At 38.0% G+C, this 21,476-nt stretch overlaps 1 protein-coding gene across 3 annotated transcripts in view; it reads right to left on the bottom strand.

Annotated features, from left to right (window-relative positions):
• LOC150103689 (DNA repair protein SWI5 homolog) overlaps nt 1-21,476 on the bottom strand; it is a 90,946-nt gene that overhangs the window by 33,694 nt on the left and 35,776 nt on the right. For all 3 annotated transcript variants that reach the window (XM_090397029.1, XM_090397027.1, XM_090397026.1), the window contains exon 3: nt 4,476-4,588. In XM_090397029.1, coding sequence (XP_090253155.1) covers nt 4,476-4,588 — 113 coding nt within the window. The remainder of the gene's footprint in view (nt 1-4,475; nt 4,589-21,476) is intronic.

Below are 21,476 nucleotides of genomic sequence, written 5' to 3'. Positions count from 1 at the left end.
CTGAATGATGGGTGAATTTATATAAATTATCCATAAACATTAATTTAATATGAAAGACAAATAATGAAATTCAGGAAAACACAAAATGGTAGCATACGATGTGGATCCAGACTTGCTTTCTTGATATACTCAGTCACATGATCAGATCTTTGACATGACATTGCAAAATAACTCTATTTTTAAATAAGAGTATTAAAAAGCCTTGTCATTATGTAACATGTTCAAGTATTTAATTCCACTAAGTTAATTCATGTCGTAATTTGTATAAATAAGCTTAGGATAATAATAAATTAGAACTGAGCACCAAGATATAATACAGTATTTAATGAAATTGTGCTAGTTTTAACTTTTGTATTTATAATTAATTACTGGTTATTTTGTTAATGAAATTATATAATCAGAAAATCTCAACTTTTTTAAAATAATAGATTATCTATTATTATATGTTATATGTAAAAAACACTCAACAGGCATACAGCCATGAATACATATCCATACTTGAAATGGAAAAAGCCATCAAAGGCTTGAAATGTGGAAAGGCAGCAGGAGTAGATGATATTCGACCAGAAATGCTGAAGTATGGTGGTATAAAAGTCTAACAGTGGCTGCACTGCATAGTTCAGAAGGCCTGGACAGAGGGACGAATTCCTGATGATTGGAGTAGAGCTCAAATAGTACCCATATATAAAAAGGGAAATAAAACTGAATGTGAGAATTACAGAGGTATTTCCCTACTGAAAGTAGAGAAATACTCTGTAATTGTCAAATAATGGGCAAGATTTATGCCAGTATACTTGAGAAACGGTTGAGAAGAATTGTGGAAGAAAAGCTTGGTGAAGAACAAGCTGGATTCAGGCCAAATAGAGGCTGTCAGGATCAGATCTTCACTTTACGACAATCAGTTGAGAAAGCATGGGAATATAACAAAGATATCTATTTAAGTTTTGTCGATCTGGAAAAGGCATATGACAAGGTGCCAAGAGAGAAGCTATTCAATATGCTACAGTTATATGGTGTCAATGGGGCATTAAGGTTGGTCGATTGGTAGAGCCTCTGCTACTAATGGCTCAGTTAAGTAAGTTTGAGAGCAGTTAGTAGTTGGAATGGGACCAATCATTCGATGCTGTTAGCACACTCTCCCCCTCAATGAGTCTCTGGACTCCCTGGAGGTGTCAAATAATAATAATAATAATATCAAGCAATACTTAGTCTTTATTAGAGTTGTAAGTCAGCAGTTAGAATTGAAGGAAGTACAGGAAAATAGTTTAATGTTAAATCTGGTGTGAGACAAGGATTTACATTATCCCCTCTGTTATTCATTATGTATATGGATCATATTATGAAGGAAAGTGGTATTAAATCTGATATCAAAATTGAAGATGTTAATCTCAGCTCTTTGCTTTATTCAGATGATGTTATACTTCTAAATAAATCCGCTACAAGTCTGCAAGATTCCCTGACTAAATTGAATAACTGTTGTAGTAAATATGGTATGAAGGTCAGCATTAAAAAGACAATAAAAATATGCAGAAACATTGAAAATATCAGCTGCATTGTGAATGGAGAACTTATAGAACAAGTAAAACATTTCAGCTACTTAGGCACGATTTTTAGTGAAGATGGTAAATTAAATATGGAAATAGACAACAGAATCAACAAAGCTGGTATGGTAGGAAGTCAATTGAATAAATTCATATGGAATAAGAGAGAAATTAGTCAGAACACTAAATTAGCTGTATACAAGACAGTGTTCAAACCAGTTTTGGTTTGAACACTGTCTTGTATAGTGTTCAAACCAAAAGATATGAGAGTCCTGAGAAAGATTAGCAAAACAAGTGTTCTCTGCCAGGTTGGCAGGAAAACGACCCAGAGGAAGACCAAGGTATAGGTGGATTGATACGGTACAAAGTGCCTTAGACGATAGAAATATAAGATCTGATAATGTTAGCGTCTTGACAAGTAACAGACTGATATGGAGGAAAATTGTAGATAGCAAGTTAGTAATGATGTAAATTTTTCATGTAGTACTATCGTATCCTATACACCCCTTGAGGGTACATGTCAGGAATTTGATGATGATGATGATAGATTGTCTATTACTATCATGTGTACTGGTTATACATGTAAGGTTAATATTAAACTAAATTAATTCACTGTTTTGATTACAAAATTCAATTACTGGAAATGATAATTATAATTTAATTTAAATGAATTGATGATGTCGTGATATGAAAACCTTATTTGTTTTGCTTGAAGTGTGTGTGAGATATACTGTTTTCAGGTGCTATAATGACAACACCTAAATGGCAGCTACTTTTTACCGCTCCATGCCTGAAACAAAAAATAAAAGTACGATGCATAACAAGCACATGTGAAGTGAGAAGACGTACACTGTATGATTCAACTGAAAGAGAAATGAGGGGATTTTTGGAACTTGATAGTGGATTACAAAGTCTTTTATATAGAAAGAAAAACATGTAGGCTGCTTAAGGGTCAAAGTTGTATAACTGAAAGGAGACTTCCACATAGCCTTTAAAGGAATACGGAGAACCAACCAGGGCTTCTGACTTAATGTCCAATCCTCACCTTCTTGTAGTGCACCCTGTTCAGTATCTATCTGGATACTGAATGAATGAGGATGGGCTGGCAATGTGAGATTTAGCCTACCAAATTGTATTCTTATTGGCTTAAACTACAAATAAAATGATAGTACAATAGAACAGAATTTCATGCCAGCTGGGGCATCGCCTGGTTAAACAAGGTTCCCATTGTTTTTGCCAGGAAACCATTGCAAACAGCGAAAAGTCAGCTACTGCAACAAATCCTGAAACATACAGCAACTTAATATCACTAGAGTTCAAGATCGGTAATACCAACAAAAGAAACTTGAAAGGCAAAGAAATGGAGCTAATTGAGGAATTGGATAAATAACAGATTGACATAATAGGAGTGACTGAAACAAAAAAGACAAAAACGAGTGAGATCTTTCTGAGCAAAAAATACAAAATATTATATTCAGGCAGTGACAGTCAAGGAAAAGAAGAAGTAGCTATAGTATTCAACACTAAATACGAGGGTATTTTCTTGAATGGCAGTTGACAATGAGACTTATTTGTGCCTATGGTCCCACAGAAGATTCTACTAAGGTAGAAGTAGAGAATTTTTTGAGCGTTTAGAGAAAGCAAATGATACAATGAAAAAGTAAAAGTTGGTTCTTGTTGGGGATCTATAGAGTAGATATATTAGAGATATATACACAGTAGGAAATGATTGTTCGACACAAAAATATTTTGGGAAAATTTGGAGAAGAGAGCAAAGCTAATAATAATGGCAAATACCTGTTGGATTTCTGCTCAGGACATGGACTGATTATTACTAACACAACATTCCAACATAAAAATGTGCACAAATTCACATGGAGAGAAGACAAAGAATAAGAAAAGTCTCAACCGAGAGTTCACTTACGGAAAATACACCTCTCCGACGCTTCAATTTCCTTAGTACTGAGAGTTTTTGTTCTCTTAGGTTTCTGCCTGGTCTCTGACGAAAACCAATGAGCTTGAAACAGCTGTCAGACCAGTGAAACCTTATCAAAATGGACCAATAGGAGGCGAATATATGGGCACTTTGAGTGTTCATGCTTCCTATAAGGTTCGGCTAGGGCAACTCGTAGTATGGCGGCGAGTGTATTCCTGCAAGCTCTCTGGTCAATTTTCACACGAAACATTTATAGTTTCTGTATTTGGCTTTGAAATGATGTTGGATTTAATATTCACTTAATTTATAAAAAAGAGGGAGTGATTGTGGGAACAGAAGTGAACTTGACAGAGCAAAAGTGGACATGACCGTGGGAATGGAAGAAAGCCTGACCAACAGAGCAGATATGAAAGAGAGCACAACTGCTGGAATGCAAGAGTTGGAGAATTATTATTATTATTATTCAGGACTTCCATGGAGTCACAAGGATCATCATGAGAAGCCCATCTTAGACAATAAAAAGTCCATCATCATACCACTCTTAAACTCACTTACCATTCATGCTCTCACTACCCTATCAGGCAATGCATTTCACAGTCCAACCACCTTCTATGAAAAATGCCACTCCTCACCCACTTGCTCACCACTTCCATTCATAAGTTAAAAATTCATGAGTTATAGGTTAAAAACTATAATGTTCTCTGAAGCTTGCATCCCAGAAATAGCATGCGTGGATGGGAAAGAGAAAATTGCCCAACTGGGTCAAGCAGACTGTAGATGTAAGTATATGGAAAAGCCAGGAGGTAACGTTTACTTTGTTTTACTATACAGCAGAAGCAGCAGCATGATTTGTTCTTAGTATATTTATTTCTTAAAATGTTCTAGTTTTATGGACTGGATTATAAAAAACAGTTTAAAACTGAGGCCTCACCATTAGCTTTATAAGACAGATGAAGTTTAAAATGTGAAAAAATAAAAATATACTAGCTGTAGCTTACTCTCTTTTTAAATCAGAAATTTCTTCAACGAGTTGCTTTTCTTTATCCATGAGAACTTTGATTTTTTCTTTCAGTTTATCTGGAGTTTCAGAAAGATCTGAGTCTTGTTTTTGCTAAAGGATACATGTTAAAATTAATACTGTGTAATACAAGTATTAATCAATTTCTTTATTAAATTAAAAAAGTACCTCATTGAAGAGTAAGGTATATTTAAGGAAATCATATATGCTACACATAATTACAACAGACACTGAAAAAGAAATGCATCAAGTGTATATTATTCCCTACTTGGGAACTAAAAGAATTTGGGATCAAATTGCACTGCAGTATGAGTATTTGTGAGTCTTCTGGGTATATGATTTTTCATCACCACTATCATCTTACTTGCTGAAGACACGAAGTGGCAGCAAAAAACCACCAGAATTTCCAATTTATCTACTATTCAGTCCACTTGTGGTATTAAAGCACACTAAGTCTACCTTGTCATAGGTGGAATGGCATTAAAAAAAAAGTTCAGCTTATGCAATTATAGACTACAACAGATTATAGTAGTTTAAACATGATTAGCTATTACACTGCTGCTACTATTATTATGATAATGAAGTAGTATTACTCTGTTCTGTATGACTTATTTGAAATCTCATTATTTATCAAGCTTGTTGTCAAACATTTTATAGATTCAACCTAATTAATATTCATGTGTAGGAAAGAAGACAGGACTTAAAACATTTACTATAATAAGATATATCGCAATATATATTTCAAAACCTAAAGATGGAAATAATAATGATGAGCATAATCTTGAAAAAACTATTTTCTTTCAGAAATAAAAATGGAATTGAGCAAACATTTGGTATGCATACTCTTTATAGATTTATAGCAACCAGAATGTTTATGCAGAATGAAAGCATTTCTGCACACCATTGGCTTCATTTATGAATTTCTAGTTTATCTGTGGCATATTGAATGATGTGCATTTTTGCATACCATTCAATGGGCTATGGATTTGAATTACACTGTTTACATAGATGCTTGTGAATGTCTTTAGGTGATAGATGAATTTCATCAACTTCTGTGGAACCACTACCCAGCTTACTGAATGTCTGAAATAGCTTGAAAAAAAAAAATGCCCTCTAGAGTAGGTTTCTAGATTATCTTACTCAGCCCATCCACAGTACTAATACACAATAGGTTCACAACTTATATGGATCAGATTCACATTTTAAAAAAAAATCATGCTAGCAAATTAATATTTTTTCCCCATCTTTAATTTTATCTCATTCTTTCATTCACTTTTTAATAAGAATTCTAAACATACACAGCTACACTATAAGTATACCGTGATACTGCTGGATTATGGAAGGTTGACATTGATTGGAGGAAATGGCATAAAGACAGCTGTTGCAGAATGTGTGGTGGAGATACTTAATGAGCAGTTGATAAAGATATTTCAATCTAGTGAACGTGATTTCATGGAGACATTGAGAGCAGTTGATAATGGGGATAATGGAGAGACTGACTGTAAGTGAGCAAGAGCTGTTTGAGGAGTTGAGTAAACTAGATGTAAATAAAGCTGTGGGACTTGATAATATATCGCCGCGTATTTTGAAGGAATGTGCCAGAGAGTTGACACCTGCCTTGACATATTTTTTTAATATGAGTCTTGCACTTGGTCAAGTTAGTTACTAAAGAGTGGAAGGAGGGCAAGATTGTGCCACTTCATAAAGGAGGTGATCGAACTCAAGCATCAAATTATAGGCATATATCTCTGTGTCAGGTGTTGTGGTTAAGTTGTTGGAGAAGCTTGTGAGAACTAGGATCCAGAATTGGATTGACAACAATAGTATAATGTTTGGACAGCATGAATTTGCTAAAGGGCAGTCATGTTTTAGTAATCTACTTACTTATTACAATAAAGTGACTGCTTCCTTGGACAGAGGAGAAGGATACACAGTAATATACTTGGATTTCGCAAAGGCTTTTGATAGAGTACCTCATGATAAGTTGACAGTAAACTAAAGCAGATGAGGTTGGATATTAGATTAGTGCATTGGATTGGAGACTGGCTATCTGATAGGTATCAACCAGTTGTGTATGGGGTGCGATATCCAGGAAAAGGAAAGTCACTAGTGGAGTGCCTCAGAGGTCTGTTTTAGGGCCATTACTATTTAACTTGTATATTAATGATATTGGTGAAGATTTGGATGGAGATATTCAGTTGTTTGCAGATGATGCAAAGTTGGGACGAACCATAAAGAGTAGTGAAGATGTTGTGGCCTTGCAAGAAGATTTGAATAAATTGAGTGATTGGGCAAGCAAATGGGGATGTAAGTTCAATGTTGCAAAATGTAAGGTTTTAAAATTTGGAAAACAAAGATGGGATGCACAATTTATGCTTGGTGAGAATATATTGTTGGAGGTAGAGGAAATAAGAGATCTGCGGGTGATAGTGGATATCTAAAATTTAGGGGAAACATCATCGCCAAAATTGTGAAGACAACACAAAGACTTCTGGGAATGATGCGGAGGACACTGATGTGTAGAAGTAGGGAAATTCTTGTTCCATTGTATAAGGCTTTAATTAGGCCATGCATGGACTATTGTGCCCAGATTTGGTCACCGGGTTTTCAGAAGGATGAAGAGATGTTGGAAAGGGTCCAAAGGCGACTGACTAAGGTAGTTTCTGACCTCTGGAATGTTGAGTATGAGGAAAGATTGAGAAGATGTAATTTGCAGAGTCTGGTGGAGAGAAGGAAGAGGGGAGATATGATAGAGACCTACAAGTTGGTAAGGGGTTGTTATAAAATCAATGGTGGAGAAGTTCTACAGAGAATAGCGGGAGATCATGGGAGAACCAGAGGTCATCCCTGGAAACTGTATAAAGAGGGTGTGAGTACCCCCCTTTCAATTAATTCCAAGTGATCATTTACACTTGGGCCTGCCGATAGTTTTTTCGGCATGAAATTCTATGGATTTCAATCCGAGTTTCGGACCCGGCTATAAAATTGAACGGGATTTACCATCGCCCTCTCAATTAACAAATTCGCCGGTAAAATAGCCTTTTGGCTTATTATCTTAGTAATTAACAATATAGGAGTACACCACTTTGGCAATTCGATAGTAGAGGTATGTAAGTTCATGTTCACTTAAAAACCTTGATATTCCAGGTCTACCTACTCACTGATGAGACCTCAAAAAAGGTTGAAACCGGTCTGGGTAGTGACCTCTTCTCATAATGTAAAACAATATATATATATACATCTCTTAGGAGCTGGGTTTTACATTATGAGAGAATATTAAAGTTAGTGATGGAGCTTGCTCGACCTTTGCATGGAGTTACCTTGGTGTTGTACTACCCAAGTGATAATTTACACTTGGGCCTGCCGATAGTTTTTTTGGCATGAAACTCTATGGATTTCGATCCGAGTTTCGGACCCGGCTATAAAATAGAACGGGATTTACCATCACCCTTTCAATTAACAAATTCGCCGGTAAAATAGCCTTTCGGCTTATTATCTTAGTGATATTTATTTGTCTTAGTGAATATCTGAGGAAAACATGGAGGCAAATATGTAAATCAATAAAATTAGAGGTAAGAGCTACAGCAGATTCGAGGAAATGCCTCTTGAACTTGAACTTGCTTCAGTGGAGTAAGGTTAAGAAGAAAGGTGACTTTTTTTCCCACTGGATTTTTTCCCTGGATACCTGTGCAAAGTATCCAGGGCAAGGTCTGCTAATCCTGAGGGGCAATAGTGGTGGAATTAGATATAATTCTGGTGCTCTGCTATACCCCTCCCAACAATTTGAACTATAAAAATTTTACTCCACCAGGTGAAATTAATTTGCACTTTTTTTGGCCAAACCTCCCACCAAATGACGTGTGGTACGGAATTGTACCACCACGTACCCACACTACCTCTACTCTCCCCCTCCCCTCCAAACATAGATTACAGCAAATCCATCACTATCCCCTATATCAGAAAAGGTGACTAAGATATTAAAAAAGCACAATCTTGTGACCAGTCATAAACCACACAAAAATCTATCAGCCCTTATCCACTCCCACAAAGACCAACTATAACCTCTGGATTTACCTGGAGTGTACCAGGTACCCTGCTACTGCAACCTTTCTTATTATGGACAAACAGGTAGGACAGCCAACATCTGTATTGCAAAGCACTAGGATTAATTCCAATTCCACGACAGCTCAGGGTTAACAGATCGTGCCCTGGTTACCCAGCACACAATCCAGTAACAAAAAAGTTGCCTTACTCCACTGAAGCAAATTTAAGTCTGAAAGGCTTTTCCTTGAATCTGCTGCAGCGCTTACCGACCATCCCAAAACTAAACAAACATGGTTGTATCAGACTGCCCCCTCATATGGGAAACCTTCATCCACAGACAATCAGTCCAATGGCCAAAAACACCCAACCTAAGCCAAAGGTGGCTAAATCACAGGACTTTAGGTCTTCCTGTATCTTTGTTACTGAAGTGTGACTACATACATGTGCTTAATACCATTGTATTAATTCCTGAAGATGTCAATTTAATTTTGGTGAAATACAGGAAATAATAATTAAATATTTTTAGTTATTATCAAGTCTACATTGTCAATTTCCTTAAACAATATATGATGCTGAAACATCTTGTCTTCAAGAAAAGTAATAATAGGGTCCAAGAGATCCACAAACTTACTTAAGACATTGCTGGCTGGTTGACAGCAGTGGGGTAGCTTGGGGGGGGGGGGGGGAGGTATGCCCCAGGTGGCACTTTTCGCGTGACACGTAATTTTATTTTTCGACGATTCTTTTATTTATGTTAACTTAGCAGTAATTTTTATTACTTAATAAAATTAATAATTACCATATTTTTTGATAGATGATGCGTGCGTTATCTATACAAAAAAGTCTAAATTCCTTAAAAATGAACATGTGCGATATACATTTGAAAGGTATGTGAGGTAAATCAAATGTAATAACAAAACTAAGCTAGAAGTATTACTTAATATTTATTGAACATTACACTATTCAAATCCAAAAAATTCTTCATTAGACTCAATATTCGAAAGAATCAATTGTGTTAAAAATTTTGTTTTGTATTTCTTCAGCTTTATAATCATTGTCACTGGACACCACTGCATTCCCTTGTGCTTTAATGAACCTAACCATTCCTAACACAGTTTTCACTTACAGCAGCCCAACTTTCTACAATCCATGTAACTATATCTTCATATGACGTTCTTTTCAACTGCCCTGTTTTGTTATATTCATGGATGCCATTAATCATCCAGTCTTCCCACTTAGCCCACAAATTGTCTTTGAATGATTTTTTTAATGCAAGATCAAGGGGTTGGAGTTTTTTTATTAAACCACCTGGAATGACGGCCAATTTGGAATACTTCTCTTTCGCCACACATTCTCCAACCAAAATTTCATAACCTCAGAATTTATCCAGCCTTTATCATTAGCAGTCACAACCTTTTGGAACAGTCTTTCTTTTGAAAATCACCATCGGTGGCAGTTTGGAACCATCTGCAGTTATGCAGAGAACCACAGTAAAGTTAGACCTTTCATGCCCTGTTGGTTAGCAATTGAAACCTCTTTTGCTCCCTTCACGGTCCTAGAACTAGGCATGTCAAAACTTACGGGAACCTCATCCATATTCCCAAAGTGACAAGCATCAACCCCACACAAGTTTTCTCTCAGAAACAAACGAAATTTAGCTACTTTCACTTTCCAGTCGCACAGCAAATTTTGTCCAACACTAGTGGAGGAGCACACACTTAAATAGTTTCTCTTCATAAATCCCAAAACCCAAGATGGGTAGGCCTTGAAATCCTTTATATTATCGTTTTGCGCAATTCTTTTTGATTCCTGCAACACACGGACAGTAGATATTCTCATACCTTTAGCTCTTTCACTAACAAACCCAATCAAATGGTTTTTTTCCCTATGGTTGGCCAAAAGCAGCTTCTAAACCTCATAGCATGTTTCCTTGTATACATTTCAGGGCTGTTTCAGCCTTTCACCATTCACGAACACTACTTTCGCCAACACTGAACAATCTACCAGCTTCACGTTTCTCTTTTTCCTTTGTTACTTCTACTACTTCAAGCTTGAACTGCAGTTTAGGATTTTCTCCAAGAAGTACTTCTGTCTTCCATGGGTAATTCAGATCTAAGATTCAGATCTATTAGGGGTGTGAGAGTAATAACATCTCAGAATTTAACTAATGAATATGACCATATTGCCACCTATTGGTGAGAGTGATCATAAAGTCTTGACCTGGGAGGTGGCTAAAGGTGTGGAATTTTCGATTAAGACAGGGTATATGTGGAATTACTGTGCTGGCAAGTATGACAAGCTTAAGAGATTGCTTAGATCAGTGCCATGGCATATACAACTGCAAGGGCTGGACGTCGATAGAGCATGGGAAGTGGTCAAGGAGCATTTACAGGAGGTTATGGCTGATTGTATACCTAGGGTACGAACAGTAAAACAAGTAGGAGTTAAAACCATTAAGCTTGAGCTGCAAAAAAAGAAACAACTGTGGAGGGAATTTAAAGAAAGGGGCGACCTGCAGGCACACGAACGGTATAAAGTGCAGGCCAGAAGGGTAACGAGTGAGGTAAAAAAAGCAAAAGCGGATTATGAAAGGAAACTAGTTATGCGAGCTAAAGAGAATCCCAAATAGTTCTTTCAATATGTTGCAAGCAAGGAAAAAACTGTACACGGCAAAATTATTTTAAGGAATGACGATGGTAGGGAGGTCACTGAATCAGTCGATATAGTGGAGTTACTGAGTGAGCACTTTGCAAAAGTATATCATCCAGGTGGGGACATTGAAAAAATGAAGGAACCATTACTTTATACGGGAATTGTGATGAATGAAGTGGAGGTGAATAGTCTATTACAGAACCTTAATGTGAATACATCTGTGGGATTGGATGGTATACCGGCATGAGTCTTGCATGAAGCGGCTAAGGAATTATCAGTGCCCTTGACCATGTTGTTTAATCTGAGTCTCAGGTCTGGTTTAGTCCCGAAGGTGTTGAAAGAGGGGAAAATAGTTTCACTGCATAAAGGAGGATCCAAGACTACGGTTGCAAATTACCGACCGATCAGCATATCAGGAGTCGTTGTCAAGGTCTTGGAGAAAGTAGTCAGGAGAAAAATACAGGAATGGATTGATGAAAATGAGATACTGTACAGGGGACAGCATGGCTTTGTGAAGGGTAGATCATGCCTCAGTAACTTGCTAAGTTTTATAACAAGGTGACAGCTGAACTGGATAAGGGTAATGGGTTTACAGTGATACTGCTGGACCTGGAAAAGGTGTTTGACAGGATACCACATGGAATTCTAATCCGTAAACTACAACATATGGGAATGGATACAGGGTTGGCGAGATGGATAGGTGGGTGGTTGATGGAGAGATATCAAAGAGTAGTTTATTCAGGAGTAGAGTCCAAACGACTGCCTGTGACTAGTGGTGTGCCGCAGGGTTCTGTTCTTGGACCACTGCTGTTTAATCTGTTCATTAACGATATAGGGAAGGATCTAAGAGGAACAGTTCATTTGTTCACTGATGATGCAAAGTTGGGTAGGGCGATAGTGAATGCAGAAGATGTCAAAATCTTGCAGGATGACTTGGATAGATTGGAGTTCTGGGCTAAGGAGAATGGATGTCAAATTAATGTGACAAAATGTAAGGTTATGCATTTTGGGGTGAAAAGATTAGCAGTAGTATACCACATTGGTGGAATTGTACTCCAGGAGATTGATGAAGCCAGGGACTTGGGAGTGTTGGTGGATAGGGAGATGAAGTTTAGGGGGGCACATTGCAAAAGTAGCTAAATCAGCTCATCAACTCACTTGGTTGTTGAAAAATACCTTGACGAGCAGAGACAAGCAAGTTATTGTACCTCTGTACCGAGCCTTGATAAGACCTCATCTCCACTACTGTGCCCAGATTTGGTCATCTTGGTTCCTTCTTGATGGGGAGGAGGTGGAGAGGATCCAGAGGCGAGTGACTAAGATGATAGCAGGTCTATGGAGTGAACCATATGAGAACAGGTTGAAGATTTGTGGGTTGCAGAAACTAGTTGATAGGCAGAAAAGGGGAGATATGATTGAGACATTCAAATTGCTAAAGGGTTTCTATAAGATTAATTCAGAGGATATTTTGAGATCAGGACTGGTGGTGGGAGAACTGGGGGACACCTATGGAAGCTGGGCAAGAGTGTGGTTAGCAGGGGTGTTAGAGTTGGGTTCTTTACTTTTAGAGTGGTAAATGAGTGGAATAAGCTGCCAGAATCTATTGTGGGTGCTATGACGGTGAGCCAGTTCAAGGCAAGGTATGATAGATACTGTGAGAATGTCGTATAGTTATGTGGACATGATGTTTAGGGCCTCCCTCGATGAGTCTAAGGATGCCCTGGAGTCGCCCAAAATAATAATAATAATGATAATAATAATATGTCAAAGAGCTGTATGTGACTCGTGAGCCGCAGAGTGGAAACTCTTGCAAAAGATTGCATGAGTGTGGAAGTAAGTGGAATTGTCAGTTCAATGTTGCAAACTGTACGTTTCTGAAATTTGGTAGGTAACACACCTCCCATGAAAATCCTGGCCATCACAAAAATCCTTGCTCACACCTCCCATGAAAATCCTGGTCTCAGCTTAATAGAATATGAACTGGTCATGGTGTATGTGTGGACATGCTTTTTAAATGGGGTAAACGATCATCCCCACATTGTGATTGTGGAGCTCAGAGACAAACTGTGGACCATATTGTGACTCAATGTTATCTCAGAGCATATTCAGGAGACAAATTGGACTTTTTAAGTGCTACACCCAAAGCTATGAACTATTTGACCAATATGGATGTAACCTTTTAATTTTATTGGTTTTTAAAATGACTTTTAATTTTTAATTTTATATGTTTTTAAAGTGACAGTGTATTATACTGCATGTTTTGATATTCATGCCATACGAATAAATAAATAAATAAATAAATTGGTAGGTAACAACATGATGCAAAGTATACATTTGCTGAGGAAATTATAAAGAAAGTTGAGAAGACAACAGACTTGGGGGTGGTGGTGGACAAGGACCTGAAGTTAAGGGATAAGACTGCACAAGTTGTAAAGTCAACACATCAGATGTTACGGTTCCTCAGTTATGATTAAAACGAGAAGTACACAAGTTCATCCAAGGGGGGGGGGAAGCAGGACTTGTAGGATATCTGTCAATTGTGGTCAGGGATAGTGAGTTAAAGGAGCACAAGAAGAAATAATGTGCGACTGTTTCAAGGCTGCATACAATACAATGGATTGTCAAATCCATTGTATTGTTGGTTAACTTGGTTGACTTGTTGGTTATCCTTGGTTAACTGAGAAAAATGCATCAATGGCATTTTTCTCAGTTAACCAAGAAGGAAATGGCCTGCAATGATAAGACATGATGAATAGTCGAGTTCAAAAAAGTGGAAAAATGTTTAACTACACAGACAGGATAAGAAAAAGGATCAGAACAAGAACAGAAAGGAAAGAACCGAACTTGGTAATCATAATTATTATTATTATTATTATTACCACGGGCTACTCCAGGAGTCCTTAGACTCATCGAGGGAGGCCCTAAACATCACGTTCACACAGCTGTTCAACATTCTCACAGTATCTATCATACCTTGCCTTGAACTCGCTCACTGTCATAGCACCCACAACAGACTCTGGCAGCTTATTCCACTCATTTACCACTCTAAAAGTAAAGAACCCAGCTCTAACACCCCTGCTAACCACGCTCTTGCCTAGCTTCCATGGGTGTCCCCTAGTTCTGCCACCACCAGTCCTGATCTCAAAAATATCATCTGAATTAATCCTATAGAGTCCTTTTAGCAATTTGAATGTCTCAATCATATCTCCAATTTTTCGCCTATCAACTAGTTTCTGCAACCCACAAATCTTCAACCTGTTCTCATATGGTGCATTCCATAGACCTGCTATCATCTTAGTCACTCGCCTCTGGATCCTCTCAACCTCCTCCCCATCAAGAAGGAACCGAGGTGACCAAATCTGGGCACAGTAGTCGAGAGGAGGTCTTATCAGGGCTCGGTACAGAGGTACAATAACTTGTTTTTCTCTGCTCGTCAAGGTATTTTTCAACAACCAAGTGAGTTGATGAGCTGATTTAGCTACTTTCGCAATGTGCCCCCTAAACTTCATCTCCCTATCCACCAACACTCCCAAGTCCCTGGCCTCATCAATCTCTTGGAGTACAGTTCCACCAATGTGGTATACTGCTGCTAATCTTTTCACTCCGAAATGCATAACCTTACATTTTGTCACATTAAATTGACATCCATTCTCCTTAGTCCAGAACTCCAATCTATCTAAGTCATCTTGCAAGACTTTGACATCTTCTGCATTCACTATCGCCCTACCCAACTTTGCATCATCAGCGAACAAATGAACTGTCCCACTTAGACCATTCCCTATATCGTTAATGAACAGATTAAACAGCAGTGGTCCAAGAACAGAACCCTGTGGCACACCACTAGTCACAGGCCGTTTTTTGGACTCTACTCCTGAATAAACTACTCTTTGATATCTCTCCATCAACCACCCAGCTATCCATCTCACCAACCCTATATCCATTCCCATATGTTGTAGTTTACGGATTAGAATTCCATGTGGTATCTTGTCAAACGCCTTTGCCAGGTCCAGCAGTATCACTGTAAACCCATTTCCCTTATCCAGTTCAGCCGTCACCCTGTTATAAAACTTGAGCAAGTTACTGAGGCATGATCTACCCTTCACAAAGCCATGCTGTCCTCTGTACAGTATCTCATTTTCATCAATCCATTCCTGTATTTTTCCCTTGACTACTTTCTCCAAGACCTTGACAATGACTCCTGATATGCTGATCGGTTGGTAATTTGCAACCATAGTCTTGGATCCTCCTTTATGCAGTGGAACTATTTTCCCCTCTCTCCATGCCTTCGGGACTAAGCCAGACCTGAGACTCAGATTAAACAACATGGTCAAGGGCACTGATAATTCATTAGCCGCTTCATACAAGACCCGTGCCGGTATACCATCCAATCCCACAGATGTATTCACATTAAGGTTCTGTAATAGACTATTCACCTCCACTTCATTCATCACAATTCCCATATAAACTAATGGTTCCTTCATTTTTTTCAATGTCACCACCTGGATGATATACTTTTGCAAAGTGCACGCTCAGTAACTCCACTATATCGACTGGTTCAGTGAACTCTTTACCATCGTCATTCCTTAAAATCATTTTGCCATGTACGGTTTTTCTCTTACTTGCAGCATATTGAAAGAACTGTTTGGGATTCTCTTTTGCTTGCATAGCTAGTTTTCTTTCATAATCGGCTTTTGCTGTTTTTACCACACTCGTTACCCTTCTAGCCTGTACTTTATACCGTTCGTGTGCCTGCAGGTCACCCCTTTCTTTAAATTCCCTCCATAGTTGTTTCTTTTTTTGCAGCTCAAGCTTAATGGTGTTATTCATCCATTTAACCCCTCCTTGTTTCATTATTCGGACCTTAGGTATACAATCAGCCATAACCTCTTGTAAATGCTCTTTGATCACTTCCCATGCTCTATCGACGTCCAGCCCTTGCAGTTGTACATGCCATGGCACTGATCCAAGCAATCTCCTAAGCTTGTCATATTTGCCAGCACGGTAATTCCACATATGCCCTGTCTTAATCACAAATTTCACACCTTTAGCCACCTCCCAGGTCAAGACCTTATGATCACTCTCACCAATAGGTGGCAACATGGTCATATTCATTACAGTCAAATTCTCAGATACTATTACCAGGTCAAGCACTCTCACACCCCTAGTATTTTCAATTACATGCTGTTTCAGATAGTTATCCCTTAATAATTGAATAAAATCCATTTTCTTCCTCACATGTGTCCTCTCCTCCTTCCAATCAATGTTACCATAGTTGAAATCCCCCATAATAATTACCCTCCTTCCACTCATTTCATCAATTTGTTTATGCATACCATCTCCACCATCTATTCCATCACCTGGTCTATAGCAGCACCCAACTGTATATTTTATTCTGCCAGTATCAATCTCACACCAAATAGCCTCAAATGAGCTCCTTTCACTATCCTGCAATACTTCAATTCTCCTTGGCTGCAGTTCATCAGCTATCATCAATAACACCCCTCCCCCAATTTTATTCTCTCTGTCCCTCCTAAACATACTATAACCTACACATTCTATCCCACTAACTATATCATCTTCCGTCAGCCATGTTTCACTAATGCCAATAACCTGTGGCCAGGAAGAGCCAATCAAGGCCAAAAATTCTTCCTTCTTGTTCCTAATACTCCTGGCATTAGTATACATGAATTGCAGTGTTCCCTTTGTCCCACCCCTATCTTGATGCGTTATTCTAAATATCCCATTCCCATTTTTTGTCCTTATTGCTGGCTCAGGTACATTATATACATTTTTACACTCAACTATCTCACTGATGTCTGGATATCCACTTCCCCCCCTCCTTGGTAGTTCTAGTTTCCCTGGTTCTGCATATCCATTTTCACTTCATTCAGCAACACTTTTTCCAGTCTCCGCACACCAAGTCCATTCAAATGCAGTCCATCCATCTTGTATAAGTCCTTTCGCCCATCAAACTCATTCCACACGTCCACAAATTCCACACCACACCGTCCGCATAACCTGCGCATAATATCATTTGCGATTATGGCCCTCCTAAACTCCTCTCTGTCATACCGCGGTAACAGACTCACCATTCTAACTCTGTCACTCTTTTCTTTCGCTACCTTTAACAATACTTTCAAGTCCTCTCTCATAAAAAATTTATCACCTTTCAATTCATTCGTACCAGCCACAATTGTTATTTCTTTCACTCTCTGCTTTTGCACTCTAATGCTCTCACTTACATCCTTAAATTTCGCACCCGGCAAGTACAATTTAGTTACACTCCCATCTATTACTCCTCTTAATAACGAGTCACCATACAATACTCTCTCCTTCATTTCGGAAACTCGCCCACGCTGTTTATTTCCGTTAGCCGAATCACTCTGGTAAGAGTTTTGCAGGTGCTCTAATTGCCGCTGCGCATCTTGTATCACTGCGCGCAGCCTAGCGATCTCACTTCCTACAAATAATTCCTCATTTTTTTTATCATTCAAACCATTTTCTTTTTCTGTATAATTGCTCTCACTCTTTCTTAGATCACCGCTCACATTACCATCTTGTACACCGCAATTCCCTATCGAGCCACTATTTTCACTCGCATTCTGGCTTTCTTCGACCATAACTGTCTCACAACCTGACACATACTTCAACTCCTCACTTTGCATACACTTTCTACACATTCTCCCACCACTATCACTTTCAACCCATACTCCAGACTCATTTGGGAATGCATACATTCCACACACATCACACCGGACAAACTCTCTCACACTACAGTTTTTGAACAGTGGCGTCGTATTTTTGGACGCCATTATCTTACGTCGCATTGGCGCCATATTCAAATATATGAAACGTATCGTTAAAGACTAAATTAATTTACGGAATTTACACCAAAATCACACAGACACAACAAGCTACCAAATTTAGACAATATTACGTTATGATTTTTAACATTTATTCTAATTTCCATTCAAAATTGTACTTAGCTTTCGGGAGCTCCCTGAAAATACGACCGTTCCCCTGGCACTCTCGTTCTCATCTAATTAATAATAATATTAATAATATTATTATTAATTAGATGAGATTTAATAATATTTAATATTTAATAATATTAAAAACAACAAGGTAAGTCAGTTAAAGTGGTGAAACTCCTTCAGCACTTGCTGAAGAAGTTTCACCACTTCTAGTTTCCCAGGGGTAAAAATGAAAGATATGACAAATATAATTGAAAAACAAAAAAAAGAAAAGTAAAAGAGACGGTAGTTCTGGTAGGTACTCATAATTTAAGTAGTGATAAATATAGTATGAGTAAAGATATGAAAGGTCTGTTGGAAGAAGAGAGAAAGAAATGTGAGAGAGTAAAAATTGTAGGCTTGCCACTCAGAAATGACAGTACCAAGTTAAGAAGGAGAGTAATGATAGCAAATGATTTCATGCACAGGTTATGTAGAAGAAATGGATGTGAATTTTTAGTAAAATGAAATGTGTAAAGTGAATTTCACAGAAAAGACTTGTATAAGAGGAATAGCCAGCACTTGAATTCATTTGGCATCAGGAACAGGAAAAATTACTTCTTGGTATGAGACCAAAAGCAGAGAGTCAGAGATCATCAAAGTAGGAATGTGAAAGTTCAGCTATGGTATTCAGATGTGATAAAGATATGAATGTCTTTGAACTTGGTTAAGATATGTGGTTTAGGTATGTGGCGAAGGAGTGGAAAAAACATACTTTGGGTTTGTAACTTTTGTGTATATCTGGGGAGTAAAAAGAGAAAGTTTTAGAACAAGACCAAATGGATTACATATCTAATTATAAGAAAAAGGATCAGAATAAGAAGGAGAGCACTGAACTTGGTAATCATAATATTAAAAACAACAAAGTAAGTCCGTTAAAATCTAATAAAAAAAAAAAAAAAAAAGGTGAAATTTGCGCTTGCTGAAGGAGTCACCACGTCTAGTTTCCCAGGGGTGAAAATTAAATTAAATTAAGGGGATATTAGATCCCACATTGTTTTAAAACTGAATAAGAAACTCAAAGATTGGAATTGTACATTTCCTAGGAAATGTGTTTTTACATTATGGAAAATACCAAGAATAGCGATCAGAACTTTCCCCAACTTTGCAACGAGTTGCCCGTATTTGTACTACATTCTAGGACTACTTGCATTCAGCTCACACTAGTATTCGCCGATACTTTTATAGTTTTTTATACTATATTTGGCATGAAACTCTCTGATTCCAATCTTTGAGTTTCTTATTCAGTTTTAAAACAATGTGGGATCTAATATCCCCTTAATTTAATTAATGTTTATATCGCCGAAATGAAGCCTGGTGACTCTTTATATTTAAGTGAAAATTAAAGATATGACATATGTAATTGAAAAGCAAAAAAAAGAAAAGTAAAAGAGATAAGAGTCCATGCAGTTAGCCTAGTGGCCGTGTGCTTCGCAACCATATGCCTGGGGAAGGAGTGTCCTAGGTTCGATTCCCGTCGGTGATGTGAGAAGCTGAAGGATCTTCCACAGCCAAGTTAGTCAGTCTTGGAAGTGGACAGTAGGGTTTTTACCCAGTTTATCCTGGAGTTTTTCATCCTGCAAACCAGGTAAACCTTGAGAACTCAACACTACAGGATACACAGGGGCGTAGGGCTGACCACCTTATCCTGTGAACGGTTTGAGGGTCTGATGACTAATAAACTGTCGACACCACAAGGTAAACAAGAGTATAAAGCAGATGAGATGAGATCTAATTATAAGAATAGGCTAAGTGGTAATTTATGTCTATACACAAATGTCAGGAGCATCAGAAACAAAGGAGTTGAGTTTGTTGCTTTATTGAATATTATTATTATTATTATTATTATTATTATTAGGAGAGACCTCCAGGGAGTCAGAGACTCACCAAGGGAGGCCACATACTACACACACCAACTATCATACTTATTCTTGAATTCATTCACACTGCTTGCACTCACAACATCCAAAGGCCATTCCAAACACGCACCACCCTCTGAGAGAAAAATCTAGTCCTCAACCCTTCTTGGCGACCTTCTTTCTCAGCTTCCAAGGATGCCCTCTTGCACCTTCCATAAATTGAAAAATTCCATCAATTGAAATCCTATATACCCTTTCAGGAGTTTGTAAGTCTCAATCATATCACCCCTCTTTCTCCTGTTTGCTAGTGTCTGCAATGTAAAAATTCTCAAACTGTCTTCATAATCAGTATTCCAATATCCTGATATCATTTTTAACATTCTTCTTTGTACTCTTTCCAATAAATCAGAATCACAACGGAAACCAGGAGACCAGACCTGTGTACAATAATCCACGTGAGATCTTATCATGGCCTTGTAAAGAGGCAAAATAACATCCTTATCTTTACATGTGAACGTTTTTCAGCATTGCAATTATCTTTGGAGTTGTATTTGCAATCTTTGCCACATGGCCCCTGAACTTCAACTTTCTATCTATTAACACTCCAAGATCCCTAGCCTAATCCAACCAATATAATACTACATTGGATATCCAATCATGCCAAAGTGACTTTATGACTTTACATTTACTGACATTCAACTGACACCCATTTTCCCATGCCCACAATTCCAGCCTATTCAAATCATTTTCCACAAAGACTACATATCAGTATCAGTAGCATTTCTGATTACCCTACCTATCTTTGCATCATCGGCAAATAGCTGTATGTCGCTTGTCAAATCCTTCCCAATATCATTAATGTACAGATTGAATAACAGTGGACCAAGCACTGATCCTTGTGGTACACCGCTTGTTATTTTATTTTTTTTTTATTAATCTTTGTACTGGTTATGGGCAGTACTACCCTTACATCACATCCAGACATTTCGTCCAGACTTGATATAGGCCTAAGCCTTTACAAGTGTTTTACCCTATGCCTGCTCTAGTTATCATTGTAGTCATTCTCTGGTGGCAATGCCATGCCACCGGTGTGCCCTGTAGGACCCTCAAGGAAAGAACTTTTATATCCTTCTGCAAGCCCAAGTTGTTTTAAGTCCTTATAACTATCTGCACTCTATACGCCATGTAAAGAGATGGCGGCGCTGGTAAACCTCGGAGTTGCCCCATGCTCCTCCCATATCTTACTAACTAGATCTTGGTTATTTTTATAATAATTTACTTTATTATGATGGCTATAGGCTAGTGGGCACCCTGTTCCTACCACCTGGGCATCAACTACCCAAATGTCACCATCTCTTTTAATCACTAAGTCTGGCTTATGCAAACCTGCGGAGGTTCTATAATGTAGTTCCA

Source organism: Typopeltis vanoorti, chromosome 8 (assembly GCF_054136105.1).
Source record: "Typopeltis vanoorti isolate ZY-2024b chromosome 8, IOZ_Tvanoo_1.0, whole genome shotgun sequence".
NCBI lineage: Eukaryota > Metazoa > Arthropoda > Arachnida > Uropygi > Thelyphonidae > Typopeltis > Typopeltis vanoorti.
The sequence above is the reverse complement of the archived record's forward strand: the minus strand, read 5'-3'. Positions and strand labels throughout refer to the sequence as shown.